The sequence below is a fragment of the Lupinus angustifolius genome, chromosome LG04 (genome assembly GCF_001865875.1).
Source record: "Lupinus angustifolius cultivar Tanjil chromosome LG04, LupAngTanjil_v1.0, whole genome shotgun sequence".
NCBI classification, from domain to species: Eukaryota; Viridiplantae; Streptophyta; class Magnoliopsida; order Fabales; family Fabaceae; genus Lupinus; species Lupinus angustifolius.
In genome coordinates, this window is record NC_032012.1 from 27,105,518 (window position 1) to 27,129,035 (window position 23,518).

Below are 23,518 nucleotides of genomic sequence, written 5' to 3' on the forward strand. Positions count from 1 at the left end.
TATATAGGCACCCGTTTACGCTTTATTCACATTTAAAAGATAAGACAATGTAGAGAGATAAGTGATGGAATAGATTTTATGGAAGTTTTACGTAAGATATTACTAAGATTCGGTATTTGATTTTAATCTCTATGAATATTTAGAGTTACCAACCTAACATGAGTTGATGCAGGCATGTTTTGGTGAAGTTGTCATCGTGGCATAATCGACACCACATTATTTTATTAAATTAGACATAACGTTTATTAAATTATTATCAGTAAACCGACAAAAAAACATACATCAATATGAATTATTGGGTAGAAGATATTAATAGCATGTTAATGAAGGTATTGGAGGATAAAATGGAAATTAAGGAAGAAGGGATAAAGAAAGGAGTTTTCAGTCTTATCTTCGTGATATAGGTGGTTGGTGTATTAATCCTTTCAGCCATCCATATTATGTACTCTTCATCACCAAAACTTCACGCCATTCCCAACTTTGAATTATTGCACCCATTTTCTTACATTGTGGTTAATAATTAATATGGTTTAAAATATGTGGTGATTCGTACTGTTTTTCATTTTTATTTTTTAGCATAGGTATTTGTTTTTAGCATGTGTTGGGCCAAGTGTTCAATTCTTGGATTGGCTTAGCCCATAGAGGTGTGCAAATTCAAGAACTAGCCATAGGTCAAATAAGATATGTCCATTAACCCATCCTATATATACCACCCAAAAACATTTTCATGATTTACTTTATTACACACCTCATGCACCATTGCAATTGATTATCCTATAGCACCCGTTAAGAAAGGAAGACCTTTGTTTTAAACCAATAAATACTTAAATGACTTGTCCTAATAAGACTATATAAAAGTTGGAATGGAAGTACTCGATATGAATTCTTTATATCAAAATTGGGTGAAACCAATGAGATGTTGAAATCGAAATTCATCTTGTATGGTGTTTCTTTTTATTTCATAAATACTCAGATAACAAACCAACACCAATCTCCACAACAAAAATGGACCTCGAATTGTTACTATTCTACAAGAATCCATTGTTCCACACAATACTCTCTCTCATTCTCGCTTTCACTCTCTCTTTCTTCAATCTCCCACTCTTTTTCCTCTACGCTCTTCAAACATACATCCACCCTGATTCTCAACCCCAATCCAATGCCACCAGAGCCGCCATTCGCCGCCCCAGCTCCACCGCCACCGACGGCCCTGAAATCAAGAGGAGAAACACCAAATCCAAAGATAAGGCATCCGATTTCGATGAAAACAATGCTCAGATCTTCAGATTGAGACTCGATCAGAGCCACCTTCGCTCTCGTCTCTACATAGATCACTATTGCGTTGCTTTCACTGTTTCCTTTGTTACCCTTTGTTCTCTATTGCTTCACAAGTATTTGGATTCGGGTAAGAATCGTGGGTTTCTGGAAAGTGGGGTTTTTGTTCCGATTCTGTTGTCAAGTTTGAGTCTTTACATGTGGGTGATGCTTTTTGTTAGGGTTACATTTGAGAGATCTGCTTCAAGGAGGTCTGAGAAGCAATTCAGTGCTGTTTTTGGGGTTTTGGGTTTTTTATTTGGGCTTTTGGTTCTTGTTCCTGACTTGTTGGTTTTTTTGGACTTTGATTTTGTTCCAGTTGATGGGTTTTGGAGATTTTTTGTTGCTTCATTGATTGGTTGCTTTTCTGGTTTTATGTTTATTCCTGCTGGAAGAGGTGCACGTTCATTTTGGCTTGGAACTGATCAGATTCGTTGCAATTTGTCTATGATAACTTGTGGATGGTTTACCCGTTTGATCCTTTATGCAAACCAAATCCTTGTTATATTTGTGGCTTTGCTGTGGATTAAGCCGTTAGCTGAGATTTTTGTTAACACAAATAATCATAGGAGCAGTAAGGGGGCTAGTGTAATAAATAGTGGACTTGGCAATGGAAATGCAGATAAATTGGTCGGAAATATGGGGCTCTTACCATCTGAGTTTAGTAACTTTAGGCAATGGTGCTTGTTGGGGTCGAGTTTGTTGCAGATTTTAGCGTTACGGCCAAACCTGCAAATGTATCTGAATGAAGCCCTGCTATCTTGGTACCAAAGGCTTCATGCTAGCAAGGTTCCTGATTTGGACTATAGTAGGGCGAAGATGTTTCTGCATAATCACTTCTTGTGCCTTGTGGTTTTGCAATTCCTAGGGCCTCCGATGCTGGTACTTCTTTTCCTTGGCTTATCTCAGATTGATGGTCCTTCCTTTGGAAATTTCCCGTTAAGTAATTTACTGCCTAGCTTTGCTTTTATCAACCAAGTTGCTTTGTTTTTGGCTTGGTGGGTATGCTTTCTGTGGGCATTGTTCTCTTCGGTGATTCTTACGCTGCATCGCCATTGTATTTTGTATGTTTCTTGAGCCTTTGTTTTGTTGAGGGCATTTTAATCCAGTCTTTCATTTAGCCTTTTGTTGTAAGTTGAATACTCTCAGAATTTTGAGAGGAGTGTTGAATTTATAGCACTGAGTTTTGCAGGTTGGTTAACCATTATGACTCTTCAAGTAACTTCTGACTTTCAAATATAACGAGTTTTATGTTTTCGTTTAAGTGATTGAACATGAGAATCATATCCAGTTAACTTATATAATAATGTTATATGTTATTTCGTATTCCTTCCAAATTATCATGCAAGTTTACAAATGTAGTTTAGGGTTATTTATATTTACTGCCAAAATATCTTATTGCCTCATCATGCTATATAACCAGAAAGTCTAATATACTACATAAGTTAATAAGTCATTTGTGTAATTTTCCTTTAAGACTTAAGTAAACCTTGTCATGTTTGTTCAACATCCTTTTGCGATCTTCTATTTTTTGGGCCAGTGTTTTTTATCTGTACTTTAAAGATTTACAAAGGCACACATTTAGTTGTTTTCCCCCATTTGTAGAATTATTATATTATTTGCTGAGCATGTTACTCAGACACAACAGAGGGAAATGTAGAAAGGGTATGATTCTTGTCCCACTCCATAACACCTGTTATGAAACTGAAAATGACATAGGAGCATATGTAACAATATTAAAAATCTTGTTGTGGTCAAGTGTTCCAACATCTGAAAATGGTATTGGTTGATGCTTTTGTTTATTCATATGAAATTATTAAGTTAATTATATGTTCATGCTCTTAGTATGACATATCCTCTACAAATTACAAATGATGCAATGTTGTTATCTTTTGTATTGAATACTAGTGAAACAATTATGGTTGAGAGGCTGTCTTTGGTGTTATATCATTATATGTTCTGCAAAATATATGCTTGCATATGGAGTAGTGCTGTTTCAGGGAGAAACTGGTTTTACAGAAATTTAAGTGTAATCTGGCATTGTTTATTTATCCTTAACTTCTATGAATTGCTTTGAGAAATTTTAAGTCTGAGTAACATTTTACTAATAATGAGATTAAGCATGTTGTGTTATGCTTTGCCCATTCCAAATGTTTGGATAGGAGCAACCTGACTTGTTGCCATAAACATTTATTGATTTTCACGAAACAATGCTGTATGCAAGTTTCACGTGTTTTCCTAAATTGGTTAATTACCTAAGTAAGCGTTTAACATGCGCCGAAAGAAGTTTGGTGTATTTGACAATGTTTAGGTTTCCTTATATGATACATTCATTATGTGATTCAATTTTTTTCTTATTCTTTCTCACTGAATCTTGTGATATTTTCTATTTCTGAATCTTACAATGTTATCTGGTTTCTGCTCTTTCTTATACTCGCAGAGTGATTTTTCTTATGATTGAATTATTTCTTTGTAAAGTGTAGCTTTTTGGGTGTTATTTTTTAGACGAAGAAACACTAGTGTGATTGGACTTTCATGCCGTTGTTTTCAGGCCTCCTCGTTAGGAATAATTGCATATTTCATAATCTCAATGTTTGTTGGTGTGGTTTCACTTTTAGAACTAACATTTGAGGTGCTAATGATCTTTAAGTGGTGGTTTTATAGAAGGCATTTGGAAAGGAAAAACATATCCTACTTTGTGGTAAAATTGAGTCTGACATCATTATTTTTTCTGTTCTTCAATATCATGATTAGTGCTCAATTATTGTCAATATGAAATGATATATTGGTCTTATTTCCCTACCATTCATTTATTCTCCTTAACAAGCATGCGTTCATAAACTAGTATTTCAGCTGCAAAATGTCACATAGTTAATTATGATGAGTTAAACCACCCTAGTCCACAAAAGGTCCCATTTATAACAAGTTGTTTCAGTTCCTTCAAATTTGATCATTGTAAACCTATAAAATCCTTGACATACATAAAATACAGATGCTCCTAATTTGGTTCATATCTCTTTTCTCTCTGATAAATCATAATACACATGCTCTCTAAATAAGATGAGTGCATCTAGAAGGGTGATTAGGATGATGCTAAAATGACAGAATTGTATTTATCGCCTAGTATACAGCCTCTACAGCATGGCATATCAGTTTTTTTTGTTCTCTTTTTGATATATCATGAGGAGGTGATTCATCATTTGTTTGTATATCTCGGGTTCAAATGATGTAGTACACACCATTTCATACCCACATGCATCACCACGTTCAAGGATTGCATGTCAACTGGTGCATATACTCGATGAAAAATGGTTATTTTGTCTTTTACTTCCTTTGTTTTTTCTTTGGATAATAGCCTCATTTGTTTTTGGATGAAGGAATAAAAATTATGAAAACATTGGCTTCGCCCGGGTTCGAACCGGAGACCTTCAGTGTGTTAGACTGACGTGATAACCAACTACACCACGAAACCTGTTTGTGATGCTAAGTACATACGAAAAGTGATTGCATTTTCTCATCTGCTCAAGTCCTTATGAAATAGTTACATCATGCATGCATGCCTCAAAGTTCATTTAAATTTCATGTGCAACCACAAGGTCCACATTGCATACCCACCCAACATTTTCCTTATGTCTATATTTATATAATAATTTTATAAAGTATTGGAAAAGCATATTGTGATGGATGTTTATAGTACAATAACAAGTTCAAAGACATTGAGAATAATTGGGATGGTGATATTATTGTACTCTACCCCATTTGCATATGGAGTTGTAGAATGCTCCACAGTGTTTCAACTTTTTGCAGGATGCTCAACCTTCATTACTTATGGCTCCCCAGACCCAATTCCAGGGACCCCTTGTTGTGATGCAATGTCTACCTTGAGAGTCATTGCTAACTCTGCTGGTGCTGCTAATACAAATAGAAATAGAAATAGAAATAGTAATAGTAACAGTAATAGACAATCTGTGTGTGGATGCTTAATGAGCCTCATCAACACTTACAACCCAAATGCCACTGCTATTGCTACCTTGCCAGGCTTTTGTGGTATCTCTTTGGGCTTCACCATTGATCCCAATACAGATTGCACTTTGTAAGTCTCTCCCTACCCCACTCCTATGTTTCTCACTTAAGCCATGAAATTCTCTCACCTAATAGATTAGTCTTTTCGATTGAACTCTCTTCATGTGTTTAAGTCCTAGCAATTGTTGTTTTCATTGAGAGTTGTGTCATGGAAAGGGCTACCTATAGGCTAGATTAAGATACATCACCGGATACTGATAGGTGATTGAATCCACCAAAAGAGAAAGAGTCACCACAAGGTCAATGTCGATATAGTGAAAGTCGTCGTAGACGTTAGCCCTTAAAGGAGGTGACAATGTTAGTAATCCACGTTGAATAGAATATCAAACTTAATATGGTACTTAAACTATGAAACTCTCTCACCTAATAGACTAGTCTTTTAGATTAAACTATCTTAATGTTCATTTATTTAAGTCCTAACGTTGAATTGGTTTTTTCCCATTCTTCTATCATTAAACTTTTTTTTCGTAAATCAAACACTACCAATTTTTACGGGTTGTTGTGTATCAATGCAGGATCACTTAGAAACAATTGTTGAAGAAATTAAAAGATATCAAATAAGATAGCAGGTCTATTGTTGTGGACAAGGAGATTTTAAGTTTCTGCCATGGAGATAATAAATTGTTGGACGTGGTTTGAGATTCCATATTTTAATTGCAAATTATGTATTACATAGACCTAAATAAATAAATACATTGTATTTTAGCTTCATAATACCTTTTTCTTATTGAGTCACAGCCAAGGTTTCTATAGAGGAAAGCTTACTATTTAACAAATACTTGATTAAGTTACATGTGATTTGATAAAATTAGTAATAATAATAAATCACTTAAAAACCCTTATCTTATAAGGTATGTTAAAATATAAGGAAGAGTTAGAGCTTATTTTATATTAATTGATTCCACTAACTTATACTCTCTATGTGTCTTTATGAGTATAGTTTTGTCAACATTAATCTCTGTTTAGAAAAAAAGGTAGAATCTTTGTATTACCAATAACTATACGATAACTAGCAGCTAAGATCAAATATTTGATCTATAAATATAATACCGTGTATTCTTAATTTTAGAATTAATCAAACTTTCATAAACTAAAAAAGGATTCTATAGAATCAAAAAACAATAATTATATTACAAGCTGATATTACATTTTTTAAATAATATTGTTTAGCATGAATGTATCAGTTGTATTATATATAAAAAATAGTAAAAAGTTAATTATAAAAGAAATAAAAATATGTTCATTACACGATTTAAAAACTAATTGTACAACAAAGTAAGAAAATAAATTGAGAAGAGGATTGTGCAACACTGCAACAGGGACACTTACGTAATTTGACCCTTTTTTGTGGTTATTGCAAAGTTCTATATATTTGAAGTTCTGGCAGTGAGAGGAATTAGGGCACAAATTCAATTTCAGCACTCTTTCTCTTCTATTCACCATGGCTGACGACGACTACGATGACGTTGATATGGGGTTCTCTCTCTTTCTCACTCTCTCTATTACACAAATTAGGGCTACCCCAATTCAATTTTCACAATTAAAACCCTTTGCTTCAAAACTGTGTCACTGAGCTTTGTTTACTTTGCTGTATAAGCCTTAATTTCATAACGTATTTTTGTTCCAGTTTGTGATAATTAAATCACAATGAAAAGCTTTTCAACGCTATGCACGTTCCTTTACCTTATATTTTGTTAGGGTTTAGGGTTTACTATGTTCATGGATATTAACCATTACAATTTATGCTTCTGCAATTGCTTGCTGATCAGCTCTGTTTTTTCTTTTGTGTATTGGAAATAATTATGATGCAGGTATGAAGAGGAGCCACCAGAGCCTGAGATTGAAGTACTGAATTCTTTCTCTATTGCCCTTTTTTTCAAAAATAAATTACAATGTCTTTGTTTCAGATGAATAAGTAATCTCATTGATAACCTGAATTCCCAAAAGCGAGGCTTAGAATTATGCTCATTTTCATTAAAAAAACAGCTGTAGCGTATGCTAATATTTTTGCCAAACACCTTAGTTGCAGAAATAAACAATTTTTACAGCTGTAGGTGTAATATCATTGAATGATATTATAGGTAGTAATTAATTGGAAATGGTGTTTTATGTCAAGCCATACTATCCATATAAACCAAACACAATGTTAATATTATGGTGGAGTGAAATTAATGGAATTATTGGTGTATTGGTTGATGTGTAGGAAGGTGAAGAGGAGGATGTGGATGCCAACAAAAATGAAGAGGAAACTGGAGAACCTCTTGTGACTGAGGACAAGGAAGATGAGCAACCTGTGGAGCGGCCTCGGAAGACGTCTAAATATATGACCAAGTATGAGCGTGCTAGGATTTTGGGTACCCGTGCTTTGCAAATCAGGTTTCATTCTTAACCTTGTGAACATAATATTATGTTTATTGATTCTTTGTAATGCTATATAACATGTTTCTTCCTGGATGACCAGTATGAATGCGCCTGTCATGGTCGAGCTGGAGGGCGAGACTGACCCACTTGAGGTATTATAAAAACTTATGTTATGTTTATAGTTTTGATACTTTCTTAGGTTCTTTCTTGAAATGGTTACTGCTGTTGAGCACATCATGAATATTTCATTGTGAAATGTGAAAAATGCAGAAAATATTTCATTAAGAAGTTTCCTAAGTTTTATCACTTTAGTGATCTATTGAATTCCTTCATTGAAAGTCATGCCTTGATTTGCATCCTACAAAAGTAGGCTTGTATAGCCGTATATATATAATATAATGTACGATTGTATGAATGTGTAGCTAAGTACACAGGATGCTTACATGAAATTTCTTGTTTTTTGTATTTTCATTTTAAATCAATAGAGAATTTAAAAGAGAGATCCATTTTCATCAGACCTAGGTTTATCTTTAAGCTAGTTCTGTTTATTTTCTTTTATTATTTCTATGTTCAGCTCGTGGATGACTTTCACCACCTTCCCCTGGCCCTCTAAAGAGTTATGGGCTTTGGACCTTGAAACCTAAATTGGATTGTAATACTGTTTGACAATGATATTCTCTTTTTAACATGATTGTCAAGGATATTGAGATCAATTAATAATTTCCATGAAGTCTTGTACCTCTAAAATACATTCCCCACTAAACGTGTGCTGCATCTTATATTAATACATAGTGGTTTGGTATTGTTTCATGTTATTTAATTATGAAGTCCTTTGGTCTGGGGAAGAATACATCGTGCAGTTTATACTAGGAATGAGAAACTGATCATGTACTATTTAGTCACCGTCTCTAGTTTTTATAGGTTGATGAGAACCTTGTTTAATACTTTATCTGTGACTCTGTTTAAGTTTCCTTTGGAGTATGTCCACTTGCCTTCAATTTGTCATGTTGAATTTATTTATTTTTGTTCCAACTATGATTGTTTCATTTTTCGTCAAGAATTTTGGCTAATTACATTTTCACAAGTTTTTATAGTCATTCGGTATCTGTATTTTGGTAAAACTCTGCTATGGATTCTTCATTTTTAATTATATCTGTTTTGTGATAGCAATAGCTTCCCATTTTTTTCTAAATTTCTGCCTATATCAAATGTTATCTGACAATTCTCCTACCCCAATGATCAGATTGCTATGAAGGAGCTTCGAGAGCGGAAGATACCCTTTACCATCCGTCGCTACTTGCCTGATGGAAGGTAAATACTGTCTGTTATACTTGTGGACTTCTTTTCTTGACTATGGAGATGATGCTGATTTTGTCCTTTGTGTCATACTGATTGTTACAACTTTTGGAAAAATTGTCCAGCTATGAAGATTGGGGAGTTGATGAACTGATTGTTGAAGACTCCTGGAAGAGGCAAGTTGGTGGTGAATGATGGCCTGAGTTCTTGACTAACATATGTGGGAGTAGTCAAGGGCTTCTCATTTCTGTCTTTTGATTCTTCCAACGTTGATACTGGTTTATTGCCCTAACGTAAACATGACTTATAAGTTATAGCCTTGTGCTAATTTTTGGGTGTATATGTATCTCTGTTGCTTGTGCTTTAGTTTAATGTCATTTTTGTTTCTGCTCGTCTATATATCTTTAGACTCAATAGTATGCGCTTCGTATCAGTTAATGGACACACCTGTTCAATGAACATTGGGGTGATGATGCCCCGTAATACTGATTTGTGGAAAACATCAGTCGTCCTATTCCCAGAAAATTTGGACTTGAGAAAACATATTCGGTTGATACTTGTTAAAAAGTGGGAATGTGGATTTGAATCTCCTTTTAATGTAAAGGGCATATAAAAGAACCAATTGCTATGTACATAACCAAGATCAGTTTATGCCTGGTATTTGATAGTTCATGTGCACATTGAGAAGAGTATATTTCATATGCAAAATATGACATTACATGGGTTTCAAAATTTTCACTTAAAAGGGTGGATTTCCAAAATCTTGTCTTCACATTTTGGAATCCCATTTGCCCTTGTATTTCCCACCAAATACTGCAAAGTTGGGTTCTAAAAATATTTTATGAACAAACCACTACCTATGTTTTACAGGCACAATTCCCTGATAGACCAAGTAAAGTAGTATATGGGCGTATAATTGTGCTTTCACACTCATCATAATTCTGAAGCGTTTAATATCAGGCAAGTGATGAGTTGGGTGCGTTCTGCAAGAGACACTAGCAGAGGCCATTGGGTGCGTTCTGTTTTGGGTCATTACTACCCAACATGTGCTTAACCAGAACTATAAATATACATGAACATGATTCTCAGATAGTAAACATTGGTGGTCCTCTATGATTATACTATCCTTACGCCTTACCTTCAGGAGAATACAAAAACAAGTATGAAACATCTGACAAATGTTCAACATCCTTTTCATGAAGCATTACAATAAGTCAAAAACAATAATAAGTGTGTTCAATTTATATGATATATTCACCAGTTCTCAGAAAAAAAATGTAGCAAACATGCATCTGAGTGAGATGAAAATATATGATATTTTGAAAACTACAACCATGTTAGGCTATAGTGTAATATTGCTTCTGATATTTGAGGGAATTAGTTAGTAAAATAAACAGTTTTTTCGTTCTGTTGTTTTCTTGTTGTCCAAAACAGTTCAGTAAGTTGGTATGAAACAATTCTTAAAAAATACATGTTATGTTCATATGTGAAGTGCACATTTTTTCGTAAAAGCATGGTAATACAACTAATAAAGTATTACTATTAGTACCACTAATAGTTGAAGCAGTAGCAACAAATGAAAGGCGTGAAGATTTAATACAACAAATGAAAGTTGTAGTCTAATCTGATTTGAATATATCTCTGTTGTCCTATTAATTGAAAAAAAGTCAAAAAACAATACCATACACACAAGTCACTGAAATGCAAGTCTCAATGCTGTTGTGAAAAGATGTTCTTCAATTTTGAAATTTGTTTAAATTTAGTATTACCAAACCATTGAGATCTTGTTCATGTTTTAGTTATTGCTTGAGTAGACAACTAACCACTAGAGATACGTGGGACAAATAATGTATTAACACTCGAAATACTAATTCATCTCGAGTAGGAATTTAATATGTTTTCATAATAGACCAAATTTTATCCACATAATAGTAATCAAAATTAACATTATACGTAACAAACTTATCTTAGCATTAAACGACCGTTCATTCACATTGGATGAGACAAATTAAACGTACAAGATGAATGTTTAATTTTGGCCCTATGTTTATGCCACTTTCATTCAGTTAAACATATCGAATAGAGAAGCAGTGGCGTAAAAACCATCCTCTACTAAAAGAAATGTGGTAAATGGAGAACAAGAGAGGACAAGTTACATCCTCGTTGTGGTTAGTTCAAAATGTGTGTGCTTTTTCTATCTTTCTTTTCTTGTTGGTGGCAACAAAAGGGGCTTTTGACTTAAGGGGCAACGCTCATGTTTTAGTTCAATGCTCTTCAGGAAATCAAAAGATTAACAAGTTTGTATTTTTAGTTTTTTTCTTCCTTCTCTTCTTGTAGCTCCCTTTTAGTATTGTTCTTAAAATGAAGCGTTTTGGACAAGTTATAATAAACTAGAGATGGGTCCAGCCTCATTCTATTTCCAAGTCAATGGAGGCATTGGTCCACTTATTTGATTGACCAATGATGTGACCGATCGACCTTTGTAAAAATAAATCTCACTTCAAACAATTTCTGTGCATGAAATAATGAATACATTTTTGGTTTTCGACTAGAAACCTGGTAACACTCTTTAGAAAATATAAAAAGAGAAAAAAGATTAAGTTTAAATATACATAATGCTATTTAAAATCAATATAAAGAATTCTATATAGCATAATGGTTATTCATCTCATAAATTTAATTGTTATAGCTTCATAACTCAAGTAAAAAACAGGCATGTTCCATTATGCTATTGGATTCCAATATTATCATCAATCACCACCATGGTCTGAAATTATAGGAAAGTATGAAAACAAATATAAAATAAAACAAAATATGTAGAACCTGATTAAGCAATTGTCACGTGAATCATGGATAAGCGCGTAATGTTCACATATGATAAAAGTACGTGAGGAAACATTTATGAAGACCTACATACTAGATTACTAGTATTGCATGCACACTCATCCACACGTCCCAACCATTATTATAAATGCTTTTCTAGGTTACAAGTTTGAAGCTTCATCTTCAAATATTTGAGAAAAGGATATATTTATTGTTTAAGATTTTTTTATTTTCATTATATTATTTATCATTTATTTTTTATTATTATTGATTCTGGACTAAAAGTAATATAAATAATGATAAAAATGTATTGACTGTGTATAAATTTTTACACTATTAATGTGTATGTATATTACTCTCTAAATATTTATACACAGTTATTATATCATTTATTATTTAGTTGTATCACTTCTTATAAAAAATTAATAATAATTAAATATGAATGGTGGATAATACAATAAGGATATATTATGAGGTAAATATATATTTTTCTCATAAAAAAATAATATCACTTTGCCTTTTCCATCACACAATTCCTAGATGTCTATTTTATAAAAGGCAAAACCAAATGGTGCCTTTACCACTATCACACACCAAAAGAAAATGGAAGCACCTTCTTTTTCATCATCTATTTCTCCTTCAATATTCTGCCACCAATTTCATCTCCTCCTTCTTTACCTTTGAACCATACCTTATACCCTCTTCATCACACTTTCTACTCTTCTAATTCCATATCTCCTGAACTTCGTTATTTTTCATTATGGGGGCTAATATTTCTTCAAGTGAATATACAATAGAAAATGATGATAGAGGGTCTCTTTCACCATCTTCAAGGCCTAGTCTTGGTGATATCCCAGAGAGTTGCATATCTTCTTTTCTGATGAATCTTGATCCACCGGATATATGCAAATTGGCTAGAGTTAACAGAACCTTTCACCGGGCTTCTTCAGCTGATTTTGTGTGGGAATCAAAGTTGCCAACATGTTACAAGTTTATTGCAAATAAAATTCTTGGGGTAGAAAATCTTGCTTCTATGAGTAAGAAAGAGATTTATGTAAAGTTATGTCAACCCAATCGTTTTGATAGTGGTACCAAAGTAAGTTACTCGATCTTAATTAATCTTATAGTGTGGATGTGTTCTTAATTCATTAGCTTCAATAACCAAAAGCCGAGTTCTCTTTATCATTAGGGTTAGTTTGAGAGTTGGATTTTGGAGGGGAAATGAATTAATTAATTTTAGTTGCATATATTCTTTTTTGACCTGTGCTTTTCTTATAGGAAGTTTGGGTGGACAAATGCAGTGGACAGGTTTATTTACTAATGTCATCAAAGTCGTTGAAGATAACAGGAATAGATGATCGAAGATATTGGAACTATATTCCAACAGAGGAGTCCAGGTGAGAATATATATTTTCACTTTTTTTTTAACTTACATGTAGATTTTATTACTTTTCTTACTAGTAAGAAAATATTTTAGTTAATTTTATGAAGGATATACCATTTTTCACAAAAATTAGATGAAAAACATTTTCATATATATCACTACCACAACTACACAACCATGCACATACATACAACCCTACATCAAAATTATTATTTGGTGCATACTAAATAGTAAATAAAGTAAGAGTTTATCCCACTTATATCTTACATGGTACTCAAACACCTTATATTTCCACAAATTACTACGTAAGATTTCACCTAATTTTTAAAAGCCTATGGGGATGATGCTGACATTGTCAACCGTTAATATTTTTATGCTAATTGAGGATAAGTTAAAAGAGTGAAGAGTGCAAGCAATCAAATTACAGAAATAGCTGAAAAAGACTTATATTTAAAAGTAACTGATATTAATAACTAATCACATGGATTTCGTTGAATCCGATAGCAGAGAAGCAAAGTTATAAAATTGCATGAATTAAAATATATCAAAAAAATTAGTAGCATGCAACAAAAGCATCTTTGATCATTTTTTATAAGTAATAAAAAGTGGCTAGCTTCTGTGATAAATTATTGTAAGCAACTAGAGAAACATTCCTTTATCATTAGGCATATTTTACTTTGCATAAGAACCTTCTATAAAAGTTCAAATATACGATTCTTGATATGATTAATTATTTTTGCTTTTATTAGAATTTATGCAATTGGTATATAGAAAGGTGGAACTTTTCTAGAAATAAAGCGACAAAGAGATCTCCTATTGGTGTGCTTAGCTTGTCATACAATTAAAAAATATCTATATAAAAAACCTTACTTTAACAAGCCCAATTAAACAAGTACTCATCTAACTCTTAAATCCAATGACTTTTACAAATTAGTTTTAAATTCCTTATGCAATAATAATAGACAAATATTGGTAGACTATTTGTAACACGGACAAACGAAAAAATATTGTTCACATATTTTATTTTCATAAATTATGAACAAATAGTCCCATCTCACTTGAAGCAATCATTAACAATCATATCAAAGAGATAAGTCCTTAAATAGTTAAATCATTAAAAACCCTTTTAGTCAAAAATGAGTTTGTGGCAAGAAGTTTAAGAGTTAACAAAATATCATAGTCTCACAGATATAAATGATGTCATTGTTATCTTGAAATTTGGCTGAAACTGTAATGAAGGAAAAAAATTGGTCCTAAAGTCAGCCTAATAATTGAAGTTGTAAGCAGTTCAAATCTCACGACGTGTTATTGTTATCTCTTTTATATTCTCATTTAGGATAATAACAATCTAATTAATCTAAATAAATTTGTTTACATGAATTTAGTTTGTTATTACGCATTAAAAAGGGAAAAGAGTTAATTAAACATAGCAATTATTTTGTATAATACAGGTTTAAGAATGTTGCATATCTTCAACAAATGTGGTGGGTTGAAGTGGTTGGGGAGCTAGAGTTTGAGTTTCCCGTTGGTAGTTACAGCATATTTTTCAGACTCCAATTGGGCCAGGCCCATAAAGTATCGGGCCGACGTGTCTGTAATGTTGATAAAGTCCATGGCTGGAACATCAAGCCCGTTCGATTTCAACTCTCGACATCGAACGGTCAACATTCGTTCTCGGAGTTTTACTTGCGTGGCCCGGAAGAAGAGTGGGTCCATTACCATGTTGGAGATTTCGTGGTTGAAAAGCCCAATGAGCCCACAAAAGTGAAGTTTTCGTTGGCCCAAATTGATTGCACTCACACCAAAGGTGGCCTCTGCCTAGATTATGCCATCATTTCCCCAATTGAATTTAGAGAAAGACTCAAACAATTTTAATTACCGTAATTATTATAGTTTTCATATAGTTTAATTATATAGTAAGGTTATAGTTACTCCAATTTCTCTATTAATACTCATTATCCAAATATCACAATCTTATAAACATAAATCTCTCAAATTATGATTAACTGAAAAGATGTTAATAGACAAATTTGAGTGTGAATAGCATTACCCTCAATCATTTGCATTCATGTGAGTTAATTGTATCTGCTGATGGAAGATCCTGTTCCCCAAGTTCAATTAGGAGATTGATTTTACACTCAACCTCTTTCAAGTATTTGTAACTAGTTCTTCAAATTTCTTGAGACATTGCTTGCTAATATTAATTATATCATATGCTTAAAAGTGGATAGATAAACCTCATATACAATCATACAACAATGAACCATTTATCCTTGGATTCCACAATTTCCACGTTGCTGTAATGGAAAGAAGCTGAAATTGCAGTTTGCTGCAGCAACATATATTGATCCTATGGAAAGGTTGGTGCAACCAAGACACCCTGACAATGAAGTTAATCCAATGCCACCAAAAAACAAAAGGCTTAGTAACAAGGTTTAGTTCAAAGTTGCATACCATGCTATTATTCATTATCGACTATGAAATAGTATAGAATAACTTGTAGGCAAGAAAATAGAAAAAAGGAGGAATAAAGACCTAATTGAAATGAATACTAACTTTGTTTTTGCTTCATATTACCTGAGACATAGAACCCAAAACTATAGTGAGGTCATTTACTATGGGTATTTCTAGGGGCTCTTCCATGCCACGTATCTAACAGAAATTAAAGCAATACTCACAATATTAAATTACAACTTTGGGAGAAGTATGTTTGGTTTTAATGCAGCTACAAAGACACAAAAAGGAAAACAAACTGTCCAATATCTTCTCCAATAGCTATTATTGCCGCTCTTCCTATTTCCTTGGCTACACCATTTATCACAATCTGTTTCCCAAAGGGGTGTTTGAAAGATGGCACTTCATAATTTCATGTGCACTTAAGCAAAGTTTTAAATGTTGAAAATGCAATTCAATATTGGTACCTTTATATTGCTTTGTGTAGGCTGCACTGAGCAAGACACAAAATGTTTTCTTCTGCTTTTGACATTTCGAGAATTCAAGTAGTTGGTGGAATGAAACTTGCAGCTTAAAGCTTCCATGGCTGCTCAAGCCTCTATGCCTTGAAGAAGATAAGTTTAGATATGCATATATATTCTGTGACCATATAGTATAAGGTGTATAATATTTTTATTGATAAGGTGTATGCATGCCCCTACTAGACTTAACCTTGGGGGGGGGGGGAAAACACACACTGACACGAATATCCTGTCTCATTTTATTGTGAACTCAATCTTGTAATAGCATATTATTAAGTATATCTCTGTTGAACTATGTTCCCTTTGTTAATATGTAGTGGATTTTCACAGTCACCCCCTTCTATTTAGTTCCATTCATCTACAACTTTTGGCTTTATTTTATTAAAATGGTTTGTCTCTTTTTTGAATTTACATGAAAATGCTTTGTTAAGAGAGTTCATTCCTTATGAGGTGTCTGTGTAAATTTTGGTTTTAATCATACTCGTAATTATTATTTCACAAGTAACCAAACGGACAAAATATGAAAGCATCACTTTCCTGAACATATCCTATACCCGTGAATGTTTTTCTGTAACTTGTAAGAAAGACAAAAAATATATCATTCCCAAAACAAATTACTATAAAATATTAAGAATATGAATACACCAAAACAAATATGCAAATATATGTATATATATATATATCTATTTATATCAGCTGAAAGTTTGATTAGTACCAAAAATTACTGAGAGTGGTTCACTTTCTGTGGGAATCTCTAAGATTAATTAAGCCGTCTGAAAGTTTGATCACTAAATAAATTATTCTACTATAATTTACTCAGCAGAAGGAGTTGCATAGTTGTTTAAAATTGTACTTGAACTGAGCATGTCTTGTATTCAAATTTGCTACCCTTACTCTAATTGTTTATTGCCACATGCATAATGCATTGTCTAGGTCTTCCATCAATCCAACACCCAATGGAACAATAGGGTCATAGAATCATGCTTCTATAAAGTCAAATTGGATGTGCAATGTTTCACCTACATTCTTTATTTATTCATTCATATGGAAACTCAGTTTAGTATTATATATCTAAATCTTCAGTTCATTATTACCTCAACTTCATTCTTAAAAATATTTATGAAATCTCACCCAAGGTTTGTAACTCGATCTGCAACTGCTCCAGTAATTAAGAGTGTGAAACAAGAGCAAAATAAGATTTATTATTGTGATGAAAAGGTTATATTAATATGCATTGCCATGTAAATTTCTTTATATTAACAAATATATGAATCACTATTTATGTCTATTAATGTTTAATGTCAAATAATCATAAATCTTGAAATGATTAATTCCTTATCCAAAAAAGGCGAGAGATTACCAAGTAGGTTGCACCCCATAATAGTAATGTGTCAGCAGTGGATCCCAGCAGAAGAGGGGGTTTGTCACGTGGGACGACTTAGGAGTGTTACCTGAGACGAAAGTGGGGCATGTCAAAGTGTCGGTGGAGCGCGTAAATAGGGTCAGACTTGGATTTTAGAAAAATATGTCTCTGCTTTTTGCTTACATTTTAGTACCTTACTTCATTCATTCCTCCCAAATTCTGATCTATAGTATTGTACTTTTGATCCTTCTACTCAATTTTCTCCACCCTTTCAAATTCAGACATGTACTTTATTACATGAATTATCAAATAGCATAGTAGAAAATATTTTATACATTATCTATCATTTATATTTAATGATCATTGATTATTCAGAAAAGTATTATAAATGAATGAAGAATGACATACTAATTATATATTAGTCTTTATGCTGATAGTGTATTAGTCTCATTACAAATTTACAAATGAACGGTGAATAATATATCAATTGTGTATAAATCTTTACACCAAGAATATTAACGTCATAATGTATATATGAAACAAAAATTTAAAGTTGAAGTAAATATAATTAAAATTTAATATAGTTTCACTTGCAACCAAAAACTGCAGTCTCTTTCCTATTATTTGAAGTGGTCTCACACAGAAAGAGGCAAAGAGGTCTCTTTATTGCTTCCAGTTTCCACTATATTGCCAAATTTTGATGCTTCAAATCACCTAAAGCATTGAGGAGGAGGCTAAAAAATATTGGACTCAACGACAAACTTAGTCCAAAGATAAATTGAATACCAGGGGCAAAAGATCCCTTTAATTAGCACTATAGTTAATATAATTCTAATAATAATAAAATGGTAAAAAGGAGAGATATCTTAATTGTCTGTTTAATAGAGAAAAATACATGCTATTAGAAAACTTACATTAAATGAAACTATAAACATGTAATGTCATTAAAAATGAAATTTTACCTGAAGTGAAAGGGACCACAATGTCCCAGCCCATGGCCAATAATAATAATGATAAAAATTATTATCATAAAGGTTGCCTAGTCTAGGTTGTTGCATAACAAAACCAAGAACAAAGTTTTTTTTTACAACTTCATTGGGGTTTCATTTGAGGTCTATTTGTGTTTCTTTTTATGTGTATAGAGAAGACATAAAATAGCTATATATCTTCTAAAACTAAATTTAGGTAGCATATAATAAATGTTTCATAAAGTTAAAAAAAAATGGAGGGAAAATGGCAGTAATTATAAAAGAAGCTTAGATAAAAATTCCAGCACTCAAAATGAACTGTCACTAACACTCAAAATTAGCCAATACTATAATTAGTCTATCACGCATTCTCCAAACTACCCTCAACTAACACGTGTTATTCAAAGAACACAAGACTCAGCATATTCCAACATAGCATCACGAACCAAAAACATATATACATTATACATAATAACTGGACTCACTCAACCCCCTAAAATTACTTATATTTAAAATTGAAAAATAATATATAATAAAAAGGAGTTATTAAAATAGTGAGAGAGTAATTAATATACTTTATAAAATAGCCTATGTTGACCAAAAAATGATTTTAAAAGGTAGTTATAAAATAGGGATGTAGTTGGAAGATTTTAGGGAGAAACATTAAAAATGTATAATTAAAATTAATAATAGAGTATATATGAGAGTGACACGGTGGTGGCAGAAGAGTTAGTCGTCCACTCGTTTTTATATATTTATTTCCATTTTTATTTTTTATTTTTTATTTTTTATTTCCTTCTTTTTTTCTCCTTTCTCTTCCAATTCCTCCACAATTGAGAAAGAGAGAGATAAAATCATTATTTGAATTGTTTTCTCTCCTCTTCACTTTGTTTCACTTCACATTCATTTACCCTTTCCCTCTTCTTCATTCATATTCTTTCTCTCACACTATTTTCCTACAAACATCACTCACTGCTTTCATCTCTTTCACTTTCATATCTGCTTATAAAAAGTCAACAATTTCCGGCACCGGTGACCGTCCGGCGATCCGTTCTCCCGTTCCCGTGAAGGCTAAGATTCCTAGCGTTAATGGGTCAGAGTTTTTCTTCAACCAAACGCCACTGATTATTCCAAAAAATTCAACTTTCTCTCTCTTCAACGTTAAAGGCTAAAGCTTTGGTTTTTCCCTTTGTTTCTCTCTCTCCTTATTTCCTTACGCGTGGAATGCCAGGGTCAAAGGTTTCCATAACAGGTTGTTGTTATATCCTTTGGGTCAATTGGGTAACTGAGATTTCTGTCACAGAATCCAAGTTCTCAAAGATCTAAGTTTTGTGGTTTCAACTTTTTTGTTACATCAAGCTTGTGAAAGAGAAAGAGAAAGAAGAGAAGTATTGAAGATGATGAGAATGAGGAATATGACAAATAGGGGTTCCCCTATAAATGGAAATGAACAAAGAGGTATAGAATGGGAGATGAGACCAGGAGGAATGCTGGTTCAGCGCCGAACCGGTCACTCTGATCTGAACCCGGTTCAGACTCCCACTATTAGAGTTAGGGTTAAATATGGCTCAACCTATCATCAACTCAACATTAGTTCTCAAGCTACATTTGGTAACATTCATTTTTTTCTTTTCTTTCTTCATTTTTTATTTTACAAAAGATTTTAAATTTGGATTTGTAGGTGCTACAAAGTTAAAATTTTAGGACAAACCAAAATCACGTAATCATGCCACAATTGTTCACAATAAAGGATTTGACAGCCTCCAAAACCAGAACTATTGAAAACCTTATGTTTCCTATATCATGGTTGATTAAGTGAAATTTTTGTATTATATTAAAAAAATGAGTTTGTTTTATTTTCACTTTCTGTTAATGGTGTTTTGTGCTTGGTGATTGGTTTATAGGGGAATTGAAGAAAATGCTAACAGGGCCAACAGGGTTGCATCACCAAGACCAAAAGCTATATTATAAAGAGAAAGAGAGGGATTCAAAGGTGTTTCTTGATATGGTAGGAGTCAAAGATAAATCAAAGATAGTAGTAATGGAGGACCCTATTAGTAAAGAGAAGAGATACTTGGAAATGATGAAGAATGCTAAGATGGAGAAAGCTGCTAAATCTATTTCAGAAATTAGCTTGGAAGTAGACAGGCTTGCAGGGAGGGTATGCTTTTTAATTTCATTATCCCCCTTTTATTTTTGTAACATGCCTGATTTGATTTGTAACATGTTTTGTTATAAAAAGTGGAATCATAATATTAGATAATAAAATTATTAATTGGTGGTACAGTTAGTTGAATGATGTTAATTTATTAGTGATTTGGAATTGGTTAGGTATCTGCATTTGAATCAATAATTAGTAAAGGTGGGAAGGTTGTAGAAAGCGATATGCTTGGACTGATTGAGTTATTGATGAATCAACTGCTCAAATTGGATGGAATAATAGTTGATGGAGGAGATATTAAATTGCAGAGAAAAATGCAGGTAAATATATTTACATATACCCAAATTGATCCTAAATGCTTTTATACAAACCATAAAACACCAAATTGATCTCCAACAAATTATTTCTTTTTATATCTTAAATGGTGTATTAATCCTCATTTGTAAAAAAATTATAATCAAATTGAGTTATTTCATTTTTGAAAGATTATAAAGTTTTTGAGATCAACTTGTGTATTATTCTTTTACTTTTAAATTGTACTTAAGTAATTTTTTCTTTCAAATTCATTTCATTGGTTTTACATATATACATTTATTTTTGTGTTCTAAAGATAATAATGGATAATTTATTTTGAAGGTAAAACGAGTTCAAAAGTATGTTGAAACTCTTGATATTCTTAAAACTAAGAATTCGCCTCAACAAAAACATTCAAATGGGGTTCACAATAAATTAGCAAGAATTGAGGAGCAGCAAGAAGAAGCTTCAAATAATAACTCTACCTCCTCAAAAATGGTGGTGACTACAAATTGGGAGACATTTGATAATCTAGCACCATTAATTCCAATAACATGCACCACATCAACATCCACAGCCAGCTCAGATACCAATAATTCAGTTCATCACAAGTTCAATTGGGAATTCTTCGACTAGATAGTAGCACACCACGTGTTTGTAATTGTGTGGATGTGAGTTGGGTTTGTCTCCCACTTGGACTGTATTATATTATGTTGTACTACATTATTTTTTTCTGTATTTAGATGCCCCTTTTAGTTTCTCATTTTATAAACATGGTTGCAATAATTAATAGTGATTATCATAAACTGATAAAAGTAGTTCCCTTTTTCTTTTTCTGTGATCTTGTTGTCCTACAAAATCCATTTAACAAATTTATCTTGGTTTTATTATATTTCTATAGTATTAGTTTTAAATAACTCTACCAATATAGTTGCACTTGTGAACCTGCAGAAGAAAAAAATGATATAAACTAACCAATCCTTTTACCTAAGCACATGTCTCACATTTGTCATTACTCTTTACATTACATGTTTGTTCAAATTGTATTGGCACCTATGATATAATCTAAATCTTAGTCTACATACTTATACTTTATTTACTGCATAGGTTAATTATGACTCAAGTACATGGACTCACCTATGCTAACTTCTAATTATTGGTGAAACAGAAGAGGTGGATGAAATATTATTAATTAATGTTACCATGTTGTTGTGGGGGCTACAAACTGACAAAAAGAGTGTCATCTATTAAAGTGTTTCAATATCTTCATCATGAAATAACTAATTCTGTGATTAAAATGAAAAGTGATTAAAATTATAACTGTGGATTTGTTTAACTAATTATGACTTGTTAATTTGGATATATTTTCCACTAGTTATTCCAGATTTAGAAACCTATTCCCTTTGCTAAGATAAACGGATTATGATAATGGACTTAATGATTAGGTAGAAGCAGAGTAATAAAATATATAATCTATATTATCAATGCAATGATAACAAATCAACTAAGTATGTTGTGGCACTACACATGAAGCTGCAAGAAAGGCCCACAATAGTAGAAAGCCATTCAAATCAACCAAGTTTGTTGCTAACTCTAGTGGACACACTAGTGCTTATTGAAGCCATTCAAGCAAGGCATACAGAAATGAAACTTGAAATGGCCAAATTCAAAATTGATTTCCATTGTGTGAAGCACTCTTTAGAGAAACCACTACATGTTTTCTTGTGTGTGCCAGAGAAGATTATATAAACAACCAAAGAAGCTACAAGGTTGAATATGGTCTTATATCTCTCAATGTGTCTAAGAATGGTTAAATATCTAATCTCCTTCACTAAAACTTCACAAATTTAAAATTAATTTCACGTCATCAATTATAAAAATGGTTAAATATCTAATCTCCTTTAACATCGTTTTCCACTTATCTTGTCCCTGTGACTTATGAGTGCCATTGCAATTCTATTATATTCCATTTCTATTTTTATTTTATTTATAAAGATCCTATCATCAAATCCTAAGTTTTACACCTATTAAGTAACATTCCATTGGTTATACAAATTTGCTCATATTTGGCTTAAAAAAATTGTTCAAAAAGTGAAGACATGCCTAAAAATTTCAAAGCATAATACTCTTATGGTATAAATATGAACATGCAGCACAAAAGATGTTTGGTACATATAAGGAGTTATTTAATTGTGTATGTAAAAATTTATATACAATCACTATATTAATTATCATTTATTTGTATTACTGTTTTTTAAGAGTCAACATGAATAAAAAATGAATGGTGAATAATGGATTGATAGTATATAAAACTCTTACATTATGAGTGTATACATTTTTTTCTCATCCTCTCATGCCAAATAACGTGTAGAATTTTTCACTTATTTTCTAAAATAAAAAGGATGAAACCAAATAGCAGCCGCTTGAGTTTATCCTTAAACTTTTTTGACTAGTTTTCTTTCCTTCTTCGGACAATTGTATTATTTTCCTTAAAAG

The 23,518-nt window shown here is 32.4% G+C and overlaps 5 protein-coding genes and 1 non-coding gene across 7 annotated transcripts; 5 read left to right on the plus strand and 1 right to left on the minus strand.

Annotated features, from left to right (window-relative positions):
- LOC109346805 lies at positions 746-2,570 on the plus strand. Its single transcript, XM_019586602.1, has one exon. It carries the CDS (start codon positions 1,006-1,008, stop codon positions 2,389-2,391), a length of 1,386 nt encoding a protein of 461 aa, XP_019442147.1. The 5' UTR covers positions 746-1,005; the 3' UTR covers positions 2,392-2,570.
- Positions 4,713-4,786, minus strand: TRNAV-AAC. Its single transcript has one exon. It is a non-coding gene; the product is annotated as a tRNA-Val (tRNA).
- On the plus strand, positions 4,970-6,138 carry LOC109344914 (putative non-specific lipid-transfer protein 14). Its single transcript, XM_019583637.1, has 2 exons — positions 4,970-5,407; positions 5,913-6,138. The coding sequence occupies exons 1-2, from the start codon at positions 4,995-4,997 to the stop codon at positions 5,920-5,922; spliced, it is 423 nt and encodes a 140-aa protein (XP_019439182.1). The 5' UTR covers positions 4,970-4,994; the 3' UTR covers positions 5,923-6,138.
- On the plus strand, positions 6,745-9,579 carry LOC109346806 (DNA-directed RNA polymerases II, IV and V subunit 6A). Its single transcript, XM_019586603.1, has 6 exons — positions 6,745-6,873; positions 7,209-7,242; positions 7,601-7,773; positions 7,859-7,910; positions 9,002-9,069; positions 9,180-9,579. Exons 1-6 carry the CDS (start codon positions 6,839-6,841, stop codon positions 9,247-9,249), a joined length of 432 nt encoding a protein of 143 aa, XP_019442148.1. The 5' UTR covers positions 6,745-6,838; the 3' UTR covers positions 9,250-9,579.
- On the plus strand, positions 12,459-15,286 carry LOC109346807 (F-box protein PP2-A13-like). Its single transcript, XM_019586604.1, has 3 exons — positions 12,459-12,973; positions 13,156-13,274; positions 14,713-15,286. Exons 1-3 carry the CDS (start codon positions 12,638-12,640, stop codon positions 15,134-15,136), a joined length of 879 nt encoding a protein of 292 aa, XP_019442149.1. The 5' UTR covers positions 12,459-12,637; the 3' UTR covers positions 15,137-15,286.
- Positions 19,633-21,855, plus strand: LOC109346809 (BAG family molecular chaperone regulator 1-like). 2 transcript variants are annotated; one of them, XM_019586607.1, is made up of 4 exons: positions 19,633-20,178; positions 20,472-20,734; positions 20,905-21,048; positions 21,365-21,855. In XM_019586607.1, the coding sequence occupies exons 1-4, from the start codon at positions 19,965-19,967 to the stop codon at positions 21,656-21,658; spliced, it is 915 nt and encodes a 304-aa protein (XP_019442152.1). In that variant the 5' UTR covers positions 19,633-19,964; the 3' UTR covers positions 21,659-21,855. The 2 variants fall into 2 exon arrangements, with proteins under 2 accessions (XP_019442152.1, XP_019442151.1); XM_019586606.1 differs by having other exon boundaries at positions 19,634-20,178; positions 20,472-20,728; positions 20,899-21,048.